General features: G+C 41.2%; 1 protein-coding gene across 5 annotated transcripts in view; it reads right to left on the minus strand.

Moving 5' to 3' along the window:
- Positions 1–13,470, minus strand: part of arhgap44a (Rho GTPase activating protein 44a) — a 93,484-nt gene that overhangs the window by 44,896 nt on the left and 35,118 nt on the right. For all 5 annotated transcript variants that reach the window (XM_042342541.1, XM_042342540.1, XM_042342543.1 and 2 more), the window contains exons 2-6: positions 7,505–7,544; positions 6,501–6,605; positions 5,970–6,046; positions 4,665–4,776; positions 2,756–2,832 (exon numbers count right to left, since the gene is read on the minus strand). In XM_042342541.1, the coding sequence (XP_042198475.1) occupies positions 2,756–2,832; positions 4,665–4,776; positions 5,970–6,046; positions 6,501–6,605; positions 7,505–7,544 (411 nt within the window). The remainder of the gene's footprint in view (positions 1–2,755; positions 2,833–4,664; positions 4,777–5,969; positions 6,047–6,500; positions 6,606–7,504; positions 7,545–13,470) is intronic.

Genomic DNA, 13,470 nt, shown 5'->3' on the forward strand with positions numbered 1-13,470 from the left:
ATGTCTGACAGGATTAAATGTTACAATGAGTGCTGTTATTTCATCAGGCCACGTAAGCTCAACACAGTCAGGCAATTACAGGACAGAACAGTGAAAGGCCACGGTAGGAGATGGCTCATAAACAGCCATTGAGGATAACTGAGTGATTTAGTGATGTGGCATCAGTCAGTGCTCACGGGCAGCAAAGCCCTGTGAAGAAACACCTGTCTGGTCCCACAATGATCAGGGCAGTTATTTTTTGCTGCTCCCATAGAAGGATTTGGCGTCCTGTAGTGTACAGGGTAGCGCATTTGGCTTGCAAGGGAGAGGACCCAGGTTCGATTCCTGGAAGAGCGAAACATTAGGCAAGATTTCTTACTCCACACACCTGTTTATTCAGCAGTAAGTAGGAACCTGGTTGTTAGCCGATTGGCAGATCTCTTTCCGAGGGTAATAATCCCTCCAAAAATAAATTTTAAAAAATAATTTGGTCACTCAATCCACGACTATTTGTAGGACACTGCTCTACGCCATTGGCAATTCACTTTACAGTTTATTCTGTGAAGCTCTTGAGACACTCAATTACATGATAAGGTGCTATATCAAATGCAAGGATTATTATTAATATTATTCTTATTACATTTATACTCTGAATGTGTAAGTGCGGACTGAGTACCACAAACTGTGCTCAACATGCCCGGAGCTTGTGTTCGAGTTTGTGAGGAACCAGCAACATCTGAAAGATCTGCGGTATTTTACATTGCAGGTTGCAGTTAAATGTAAGATGTTACAAATTGGATCACCCTCCCAAGACTATAGGAAGTAGTTCTTGAAGGTCCTGTTCAATATTCTGTTGTCACCACAAATTTCAGAAACATAAAAATTCAAACAACAAAGCCTTACTTTACAGTTCTAATTAGGAGCATAGCGCAAGAGCTGACAATTCTTATTAACATCATCCAGCCCCAGTGGGTCACACCATAGAGTCCTTCATTCAATCAGCATTGAATATTTTTCATCCAAATTATTTTTTTCCAGTTCACTGCCTGATAGAGGCTCGTACACCCAGTGACCCATTCCAGCTCAACTTAGTTAACTCTGGGAAAGGAAATGGAAAAACAATTGCAAACTGCATTAATCAGCGGGAGCTGTAACCTTTCCACACTGGAAGTCAATTATTTATATGGTGCCTGGAGCACAATATCACTGACCTGAACTGGAACTTGCACATGTATTGGATGAAAGTATTTCACAAATGGCCTGAGATGCTGACAGCATGTAGGCATTGCATTTAGGATGCTGTTGACCAGTGTGTGAGTGACAATCAATACTGTCCTAAATGCATTTTCTAGGCATTAGTTCAGATTTATGCCAGATATGAAGGTGATTTCCATAGAACAATTGGACTGTTTTAACAATGATTTGCACTATGTACCATTGTACTGGTTGGTACTGGAATATCCCACAATGATTCACACTCTGCTGTGTGCAGTTCCACAAAATAAAACCTGAGCCAGCAAAAATTGGTTGAAATATATAAGCCGAATATAAAGGAAGCAGACTGGGATGTAATATTACCTCCATGAGCAGACATGACACGAAAGGCATTTGTGAATTTCATGCCTCTGCTGAATTGCGCTGTTGACCATACTGTTTGCAAAGTGTTCCTGGTACTTGCTATTTAGTAAGTACTGAAATTAGCTTTTGTCAGATATTTAATGACTAACTAGTGACTATACATGTGGTCTATATGCCCCCAAGGTGAAATGCCAGGCAATGGAAGATCAGAATCGAGTTGATGCTCTGTGACAGTTACTGTTCAGGGTAGGTTGGCTACCATCCACAGAGACTGCCACAGAGGAGTAACTTTGTAGGAGCAACCAAGTCACTGGAGGATGGGATTCTTGCCACTCAGCTTCTATAAACCATGCAAGCCTGCTAACTGATTGAGTGTTCCTAGCTGTACAAGTAATATGAAGCTTGCCAGTCAATGCTCCCAATGTCAAGCTGTGCAGTCTTAGCTGGTTAAATTCCAGCAGTACCCCATGATACACTCTGGATCTTCAAGCCTTGGCTCCGCCAAACTGCGCCTAAACTTCAGGATTAGATAAGCAGAGTCGGATGTTCAGGGGAAAGAGTTTATACTCTGCACCAGACAAAAGGGAAGCCATGCATTTGTGGAACTTTGTTGTCTGGTTTGGAGACTTAAGTCGTTTGGAAACTTCTAAACAAGGAGATAGATATTCGAATCCGTTAAATATCCAGCTGCCAAAAAAAATTGTCAAGTCTGGGCTTTCTTTACTTGGTCAGGCTGGATTAATAATGCAAATGTTTGTTGGTAGCCCGGCATCCTTGAGGAAATAGCAATATACTGCAATCACTGCTGTGCTGCTGAGTCATGAAATTTCATGTATATTCCACCCAGCAACTACGTGCTATTTGTCAGCTGCAGAAACATCATGGATAAAATGACGATTTTCCAGCAGAAGCCCTTAACATCAGTACGCAAAGTTGTATTAACAGCTTCAAAGCCACTGGTAGAAGAAATACTGCTTCAAACGCTGCCTTTTCCCTATTGTTTTCTCAATGATTCATTTGTGCCGTGTGTATACTGTAGGAGCTGTACACTTCATCAAGTCAAAATGGGGCTGTGACTTCCCAGATGGTCTCTATTTTGAATATTCCAACAGATTTAGCTAAAAATGATGGATTTACTCACTGAACGAAATCGATTTCACTGAACCCCAAATGCTCCCGTGCTCCCAGTCACACTCACCGTGTTCTGGCAGAATCCATGTCCAAAACCAGCTTTGCTAAGTGTTTTCTCTGTTTTTGGATATTAGGAATGTCCACCTAACAGAGAAGGGTAAAACTATGAATTTCTTTTATTCCACCTGTAATTAGACTGTCTGAGGAAAAACAAGCAGACAAATCCTATTCGATATTTACTCCTTTACACCTAAAGTTGCCTTCGCTTACCAGAGTATGTTAGACAAGCTCCAACCCTCCTTTTACTGTGCACCACTAATTTATATTCTGAGCTACTGAGCACAAGATCACCATGGTCATTTCATCTCAACCTTACAGAATACCCACCATGGTTCTTAAATGAAGGTGCAAGTTACCTGCTCCCTGCAGGATCTTGCATATGCCAATAAGATATAGGAAATGCTATCAATTGGATGAGAAATTAGCTTGAGGTTAGTGAATCATTGATAGCCATCATTCATTGATTAAAACACACATAGAACCCCAGTGTCTTAAAGGACTAGCTGTTAAATGTGTTGCAAAATGTAGGGTTGCTCTTTTCTTTCTTCTTTCCGTACTTTGAATCTTCAACTAGATTTAGCTGAAAGTGATGTATCTGTTAACTGAGCGAAATCAAATTTATAGAATTACAGAGTGACATTGCATTTGAAAATGGATATCCAACCCATCAATTCTATACAAGAGGCACCTAATCCAATCCCACAACATTTAATGTTCCACTTTTTGAAACATCTATCTGATTCCCTTTTAAAAGAACTGATGCACTCTACATTGGGCAGTATTTAAAAAGGCTGCTGTCAATGGCAGGTCTTGCGGAGGACATTAAGTGACAGGTGCATTCAGCTCACCCCCGCCCATTGCTAAACTATGTCAATCCATTATGAATATCAAACACCTCCAATTTCATTGTACATGTCCCACCTTGTACACTGGCCTGCGTCATTCAGAAACTGTAAACATGCTGGAGTTTAGGCTTTGGGAAAATACTTGGAATTTGTTGCATTCTTGTTTATCTGGGACCAGATGTTTTGCTCCATTGGGAATGGGCTTGTGGTGCAACCTCTAATGGAGGTGGTTTCAGAAGGTCACTGAGCTCGAGGACAGCACCACAGACATATAGTTGAGGCGTGTTTGAGTGCAGCTGCAGCCTCAGATATTTATTCTCATTTGTAGTCGAACTCTCGGCGACCCCAATTTTGTAATTTAGGATTTGTAACATGCATCAAACGCCAAGCCTGCAATCTGTGGAAGAGTGCACAGCCTCGTGGCACTACAGCTCCAGTCCCGGCCACATCCATGACAGGAAATGCCTGCTTGTAGCTAATGAAAATATTGAAGCTAAAATACATACAGTTTCGCTGGGAACTAATGGAACTAAGAACAGAGCTGCTCATGGGCATACCATTGGGACAATATTACAAAACAAAGTCTCTCAGGAGCTGAATGAATGCAACTGATCCCGGAGACTGGAGAAAAAGCAATGAAGAAAGGGAGCCCGAGGGCACTATTGCACAGAGTGAAATGGGGTGAACTTCAGTCAACAATCTCTATACTTTTAACTAAGTATAATATGGGGTTGTACGAAGCACTACTGACAAAGATGCTGCCAACTGGCAGAGCCTTGGGATGTCTTCCTGACGTGAAAGGTGCTACACAAATGTCATTTTTTATTGTATCTAATACAGAACAGAATCTGCATTTCAAATGTAATTAATTGGATAATATTGAAGGGTTTGGGGAAAGAATAGAGGAATGCGATTGGAGCAGATATCTCACGTGGGGTTATTAGGGTAATTCTGATCAGATAACCTAGCTGACCCAAATAAACCAATGGCCTTGCACCCACACATACGTGGTTTGGGGAATATGAAATCAGGTGAATAGCCTAATGATGTGGGCGAGGATGCGTTTCTTACCTCTGCTAATAAAAACAGAGGCTCAATCACATCTCTTTCTATCTGCAGCTCGAAGAGGATGAGTTCCTGGGCAAGCCTATCCTCCGTGTTCCCGCACATGTGTAGCATTTTCCTGCAGGGAGGAAACAGATTAAATGTGGCTCTGACCCGTTACACACGCACCCACCCCAATACGCACCCACCCCAATACAAGTGCTGCAGCATACTTCCCAGTCTCGCAGAAGAAATATTATTGGTACGATTTGTGATGGCTATAGCAACTGTCGCTTTCCACTTCATGCCTGAGGGTTAGGCTCATGTGGAAATTTTACACAACTTCCAATGCCAATCATTTTACAATGCCATGTTTTACTGCCACACACTGACCGCAGTGTACCAATTTGGCCCGTTCACTAAGTGTTAAAATGCTCAGTTGCCTTGAAATAAATTGACCGTCAAAGCCACATCTAAAGGCAGTGTCTGCAGATGGGTTGGAAGCAGCTTGTTGTGACAATGTCACAAACATTTTGTCTTTGCTTGTCTCATTAGTTCCAATGCTTGGTGATTTGTCAGCACAGCATTGGACAGTAATTGGACTGCACAAGTCTCGTCATGTGTACTTTGTCAGAATGTACGGGAGCGGCCATGATGCTTTACTACAACAGAATAAACACTGGCAGTAAGACTGAGCATGATACAGGCCACAGTGATTTTACCATTTGCTATATATCATCCCTTGTGCACAATATTCATTTTTCAGAACCCTCCCCCACTATAAACAGATTTGCACAGCTTCATACCAAAGGCTTGAAATCCCTTATAACCTTACCACTTTTTTTACAATTTAAAAGGGTTAGGGTGTAAAATTTTGGAAAACTTAATTCTTTGTAAGAACTGTGCAAACATGCCTTCCAAATTTAGGGAAAGTTTAAGAAATTGCCGTGATGAATTTAGTACCCTTGGCACCACCACTAAGACCTTTATACTAAGTAAACACCTCTTCTGTTGCACTTTTATCCTCGCCAATTTAAATTGCTGGCCCAATTTCTCACACACAACATCCACAGCTGCTAAACAGACTCTTCAGGTTGCCAACATCTTCAGTGCTACTCTGTGACCAAACATTTACCATGTTGAGAAGGTCAGGAGTGTGAGGCGAGGCAGTGTTAGTGCAGCAGGCTAATTACTCTAAGAGGGATGTCTTAAGACTCCAGAGACATGGCTCTGTGAGGGTGGAGGAGTGACAAACTACAGTGTACAGATAGAAGGAGACAAAGCTCATAACAGCAGCTGGGATTGCTGAGGAAATGAAATAGTGTGACTTACCCAAGCAGGGTGTCTTCCCCCAGCGTAACAGAGCCATCCACTAAACATTGCGCTAACGTGGTTAGTGGAAGCTTTTTCTGTATACGAGAGAAAAGGACCGTTAGTGAGTAAACCTGCAATCAACCCACAGCTACGAATCCCAGAGTGGGTCGACTATAGCAGAAACAACATTGCAAATAAAAAACTCTGATCGATAACTCAACTGCTCTGCTGCAAAAGTCAAAAGAAACTTATTTTGAAAAATAATGAATTAAATATCAAAAACTTTTCATCAATGTATTAATAATTCAGAGTAGCACCACTACTGTAACCTGCTCCCTGACACCTCAGAGCCCAAGTGCTATGTTAACATCTTGATTTTACATTCACTTCTTTTGGGACCCAGTTAGTGAGATTATTCAAGCTGTGATTGGGATCCACATGTGCTAATTCACTGGCACAAGCCAACACTCTACCAGCCCCCTGCCAATGAATCTCCAGCCCCCTAGCCAATGAGTCCGATTGTGTTCATAAGATAAAAATGAAACGTACTGAGCGCTTGTCGGAGTCCACACCTTGCTGGCCCTGGAGACATCCCGTTAACTTTTTGTGAGTGCTATGAGATACCTGCTTTACCAGCTCCAGACGTTTCTCTACCTATGTGGGAAAGCAAGCAAGATGTAAGCAAGCAAGAAGCAAAACAAGTGTAACCAACTAAACCGTTCTCACTTAAGTTTGGTCAGATAGTAGGAAATGGTTCTGCTGGTCTGTGGATGTTGATCCATTCATATCTTCAAGACTGAGGTAGATAGCTATTTGTTAGGTCAGGATATTAAGGGATGTGGGGCAAGAGCGGGTAATTGGACTTGAGGTACAGATTAGCCATGATCTTATAGAATAGCAGAACAAGCTTGAGGGGCTGAATGGCCTACTCCTGTTTCTATGATGAACAAGACACTTTGAAGCTTGAAAGTTAAATTAAACTACAGAATGTTACAGCCAGAAATAGCCATGGGCCAGCAAATGTGCTCTGGTGTTTTTTTTTCCTCATGTGAATCATCCAGTCTGATACTACTCTCTCACTCCCCAGACCCTTTAGTATTCTTCCTCTTCAAGCATCAACCTAATTTCCTTTTTAAATAATATTGATGGACTCTGACTTAAATATGGATTGTGAAAGAGAATTCCACATTCCCATCTCCCTGTGCGTCAAGATTTTTTTTGTGAATATCTCAAAATGCATACCCAATCATTGCCTACTCACTGGACAATGAAAATAAGCTAATACTATTCTGCCTTATAATGGGGATGCACAGTAAACTACAAACCAGGCAGAAGGAATCATACTTCAAGAAGGGATACACTGTGATATATAAATGCAGACCATCTTACTTAATTAAGTTGCAGGTTCAAACTGTCTAGAAGGTATACAGGGTGAAAGCGCTCTAGGACGCTACCCTGCATGAGGGGCTCTATATAAATACAAGTTGTTGTTATTGAAAGAGACTTTGAAGCACTGATAATACAGAGAACAGATAGCTCCCTCGAGGCTTTACCTGTAGCAGATCTTCACTTAATACTTCAGTCTTTTCAGCTCTGCAACATGAAGAAGAACAACAAGAACATGTCAGTTTGGATCCATACTCCTGGTGACTACACAGCAAACACACAGAGTACACCCTTTGCCCCCCCGCCTCTAAAATGTGTTCTTCAAATAAATACACAGACTAAATAAATCTGTCAATTATTGATTGGCATTAAATATTTGTGCAAATACATCAAAGACACTGTATTCTATTTGATGAGCTATTGTTCTGGATGCACAGTCATACTTTCAGCAAGGATGAGGCCTTTTGTCTGTCTCACTCCCAGCCATCTGCCTATCATTACAAACTAAAGTTGGAAAAAACAATGTTTAGTCAACTGCTCTGAGACGTGTGAAGGGCACTATATAACACAATTCTACATTGATTCTCCTTCTCCCTTCTTTCTTGGTCCACAAAAATACAATATATCCTGTGAAGTCCTTTGAGGCATTCTCCCGATGGGAAAGGTGCTATACCAAATATAAGCTTGCTTGATTGATTGATTGATTGATTTATGTATTGTTTCCCCTCCTGCCTCAGCACTGGATAACACCTCGAGACCTAAATTAATAAATTGAAATATGCCCATTTTAATAATTCATGCAGCTCTGATGTGTTTGGTGTTTATTTAAACAGACCCTGGAGCTCTACCCTGGATGGACCTTATACCTTTAACTGTATAAGAGATTAAATGATGCATAAATGTGATAGGCTACGTGATGGTTTGCTCTTCTCTCTGTGCAATGGTTCCTGATCGTTACTGCAGCAAGTCCATGGTGCAATAGCACTGTTCTGTTTGATTTCTGCATTTGAAAATTATCAAATATTCCTAAAAAGATTCAGTGTCCATTTCAAGATAATTTTTAGATATTATTTACAGTGAATTATAAAAACACCGACATGCTTTTGGTCCATTACATGCCTTTGAATTGGTTTTAAATAATCAAAGAGCATTCAGGGACGGCAGCTTGAAAGGTTACCAAGGCTGACACCGAGCGGAATTAACAAGGGCAGCTGGTACTGAATTATCCCTGGATTCATGTCTGTAACGGCACTGTGCGAAAATTTAAACTCTCTCACAATCAGTCTATCTCCTTCTAGCCAGATCTCCCAATCATCAGGATCCAGTGTCTAAAAGCAAGATTAAATCATCCAAAGAAAAAAAACAAATGTCAATGTCCCTTGCAATTGTACGTGGTAGAGTACTGTCTAGGAAGGTTCATGATGTGACTCACTCATTCGAAAGAAGCTATAAGATAAGCTCTTCCTCCCTACAAAGACTCACTCAGGGCTGTCAGTTCTAGGCTGTGAGAAACACCTGCCCTTTTAGATTCTTGAACTTCCTGCATTTACTGAGAAACACAAGGGTGATATTTACCAATAACATAGTCTTGGACCTCAATGAATTCTTTTGACAAAAANTAATTCCAGTTCACAATCGGTCCCCCATTTACACAATGGTGAAAAATACAGTAAAGCTTCTGTTTTACTACAGCTAATTCTGCAAATATCGCAAGTCTCTGTGAGTTTTAACCTTGGGTCAACTGAGCTGTGAAAGTTCAGCCTGTTCACGCAAGAGAATGCTGCCCAAGCCACTGGCTCCTCATTGCCAAGCATTTGTTTCGCCCACAAAATATACAGTCAATCCACTTTACAGTATTTTCTGTGAATCGCTTTGAGACGTCTCAACGACCTGATAAGACACTATATCAAATGCAAGGATTATTGTTATATCCTCTCAGGGCGATAATGTTAAGAGTCTGGAGAATTCACCTCACTATCAGATCTCTCTCCCGGACACATCACTCTCTGAAACCCATTCAAAGGTGTTTACATTGAGAACAGTGTAAGGTAAAACTATGAGATCATTTTAACAGCTTCCCTTTAGCAAGAACTTGCACACTTTCCTGTATTCCTGGAACACAGTCTTTCATGCCTCTTGGTGCTAAACCAATTTAACACTCCAGAAGGCACAAATTAAAGACAATCCCAAATAGAATTTATGGGCAGTGTAGAAATTATTCTGTTCGAAGGTGCTGGGAATGTGGAATTCTCCGACATAAACCAATTTTGAAGCAGAATCCATGAATTCTTTTAAAAGGGAGTTAGACAGATAATAATCCTTGCATTTGATATAGTGCTTTTCACGTCTTCTAGACGTCTCAAAGTGCTTCGCAGAATATACTGAAAAGTGAATTGAATGTATACTTGAGGGCAAAATGTAGCAGCCAATTATGCACAGCAGTGACCCACAAATAATCATGGATTGAGTGACCATCCATTATTGAGGGATTATTATCAGGGGCTACGAGAAATATTGAGAGATATGGGGAGTGAGCAGGAGAGTGGGATTAGATCAAATGGAGAAAAATGCCAAATACCACTGTACGCTTACTGTCCTGACTGGTCTGTTTCTGCACATTACATTTCTCTGCAGAAAAAATGGGATCAATCTGATCTAATAAACTTGCAGAACAGACTCATCGGAATGAATGGCCTCTTTCTGTTCCTATGTTGCTATGAATCAACAGGTACTTTATAATATACAATAAAACTATCACAGATACTATGGATGGAAAACAGAGCGAAGCGGAATACCAGTGTCTGTGTTTCTTTACCAGCTCACGTGCAGCAGGATTGTTTTCGATCAACACTAACTGAAGGAACACTGAAGCCAGTGCCTGTTTTCTAATAACTGAATGTAGCTCAATTGCCATGTGATCCATTTGATTTGTTGCTGAGCTCTTCCTCCTTCCCTCCCTTCAGCAGCTTCATCACAGAAACCCTTGGTCCCTGTGCACCTGCTCAAGAGACTAAACATTCACACTGAACATTGCTGTGCATCTGCCTCTCCCAGCAGCCTTGGCAGCACCTACCTCAGGGCTCAGTGACACATTCACTGCAGCCTGAGGGAACAAACACACTCTTTATTAGTATGGTATCGTCTAATGGGCAAACTAGATTTCTAGTAGGAAAGAACTTGAATTTTTATTGTGCCTCATCGTGTCCAATCACCTACAACAACGAATTACATTTATACGGCGCCTTTCACGTCAGCAGGACATGCCATTCCTCTCAAAGCATTTCAAAGATAACTAATGGCAAGCGTAGTGACCATTTATATAGGCAAATACAGTGGGGGGACATTTATATGCACAGCAAGTGCGTGAAGTGCATGACTAATTAATCTGGAGGATTGTAGGCCAAGACACCAGATGAATTTCTCTTCTTTTTTCAAATCATGCCTTGGGTTATTGAAAGGACACCGAAACAGGCAGAAGGGACATTGGTTTAAAGACTCAACTGAACGAATGCACCTCTGAGAATTGCAGTGCAGTGGAGTCCTGTAGCTTAGTGCTTGGAGCACTCGCCTCTCAAGCGAGAGACCTGGGTTCAATTCCCAGTAGTGAAACCTTGGGCAAGTTACCTTACTCCACACGCCTGATAATAATCCCTCAAGAAAAAAACCACAATAATAATTTGGTCACTCAATCCACGACAGTTTGTGGTACACTGCTGTGTGCAATTGGCTACTGTGTTTTGCCCACAAGTATACAATCAATTCAATTTATAGTATGTTCTGTGAAGTGCTTTGAGATGTCTCGAAAATTTGAAAAGCGCTATATCAAATGCAAGGATTATTATTATTCTAGTGCTCCCTAGCACGATGCTATGTTCCTTCATTAGTAAATACATTTTGCCCTGAAAGGCTCTGGAGGCTGTGATGAGGAAGCTAAATCTGGAAGCCACTCAATGCTCGCGACCAACTTGTTCCTTTCACTTGTGACAGCGTTAAAAACAAACCACAACCAGCAAATCACACCTCATTAACATCAGTTAATTAAAAGTTTAAAAATGAGGTTGTATATCACGTCATGAAGAAGGAAAATTTTTAAAAAGAATTCTAGGGATTGAGAGATGGAATTGTGGGACTGGAGCTTGAGGAAATTCTGCCTGAAGTAAGTCTTCCAGCAAAGAGATGCTAAACCCAAACTCTCCATTAAGTACGTAAGTAAAATAATTGACTTTTTTTTATCATTTGCAGGGTTAGGATTGTTGGCTAGGATACTGGGACATCTCTTTTCCAATAATGGGTTACTTAGTGCCCACCTAACAGGTAGATGGGATTTTGCAAATGGGAACTAACCAAGGTATGGTACCTCCAACAATGCAGTGCAGTACTGCGCATAAATGCTCCATTTGATGTCCCTATCTTTCAGTGGAGATGCCGTCTGCTTGGATGCTTGCTGAGCCCTACGATGCAAAATGGTTGCCAAATACTCTGGTGGGAATACTACTACTAATAATAATCCTTGCATTTGATACAGCACATTATCACGTCTTCGCGACGTCTCAAAGCACTTCACAGAATATACTGTAAAGTGTAGTGATTGTGTAGTTTGTGGGCAAAACGCAGCAGCCAATTGCACACAGCAGTGTCCCACAAACAATCTTGGATTGAGTGACCAAATTATTATTATTTTGAAGGGATTATTAATAAGGGAATGAAACTACATTGGGCTAAAATGTACTTTTGTTTCCCAATTTTCATTTCATCCCCACCAATGCTGAATATCCAGACATTTTTCTAACCATAAAATATTAATAATGTGATTGAATTTTTTCAAAAAAAAACGCCTCACATCTCAGATGTCGGTCGTGTGTGAAATGGTTCCCTGCCGCTGAAGCGCAGCAGCACACGTGCGCTGAGATGAAAGAATCCTCAGACTCACAGATGATTGTAGACATTATTCCAGCTTCCAGCATGCAGTAAGTACCCCAGGGAGAGATGGCTAAACCAAGGCAGAGCTGACTGTCTAATGAGATCGACTGCTCCACTGAGCAGGACACAGCTGCTCAGGATTGTTTACGGAATGGAATTGTAGAAACCACATTTAAATAAAAGAATTAGATCGTTAGATCCTCTCTTAACCTTCTCCATTCTATTGAAAGTAGACCCTGTTTTTCAAGTCTATCCTGACCAGAACCCCACTTCCCATTGCTCCAATGTCCATTCTGTAAATGGATGGGCAAAACTCCACTCCGACTGTGGTTTAACCAACATCTTGTATATGCTGAACAGTACCTCCTCGCTTTTACGTTCAACAGCCTTATATATGAAACCCTGAATCAATAAAAACATTACTTAAAATGAAGGCTGAAATTTTTTTTAATATTCTCTATCAGGAAGTAACCATAGAACCATAAAATCTACAGCACAGTAATAGACCATTTGATACACTGTAATGGTGTTGGCAGTTGCTATTCTTTCTGTTTATAGGAATTTGCTGCTCCAATGAAGCTATGTATCCTAGTCCTGCTCTTTCCCTGTATGCTCTAATAATAATCCTTGCATTTGATACAGTGCCTTATCATGCCTTCAAAACATCTCAAAGAGCTTCACCGAATATACTATAAAGTGAATTGACTGTGTATTTTCGGGGGAAACACGGCAACCAATTGCACACAACAGTATCCCATAACCAGTCGTGGATTGAGTGATCAATTTATTATTATTTTTTTGAGGGATTATTACCTCCGCCAATCGAATAACAACCAGGTTCCTACTAACTGCCAGGTAAACAGAGGCATGTGGTGTAAGGAAACTTGCCTCAGGGAATCGAACCCGGGTTCTCTTCTTGTGAGGCGAGTACGCTAACCAATACGCTACAGAACTCCACGAGGCAGGCCTGACATTACATTAAGGTGAAGTACAGCAATATCACAAACAACATGTGGTTCATACTGAGAGCAGCACAAAACAAGGAATTCTGAGCTTTTTCTGGTATCTGACTGCAGATTGCTGGTCGGTGGGTATGTGACAGCCTGGTTGCCATGAGAACGCTCGTTACTCAGCACAGATTGTCACTCGCACCGTGTGATGGGAGAACGCTACTCCCACAGGAAGCAGCTTTTACACCCACATATGGCCGAGA

The sequence above is a fragment of the Callorhinchus milii genome, unplaced genomic scaffold, assembly GCF_018977255.1.
Source record: "Callorhinchus milii isolate IMCB2004 unplaced genomic scaffold, IMCB_Cmil_1.0 Scaffold20, whole genome shotgun sequence".
Lineage (NCBI taxonomy): Eukaryota > Metazoa > Chordata > Chondrichthyes > Chimaeriformes > Callorhinchidae > Callorhinchus > Callorhinchus milii.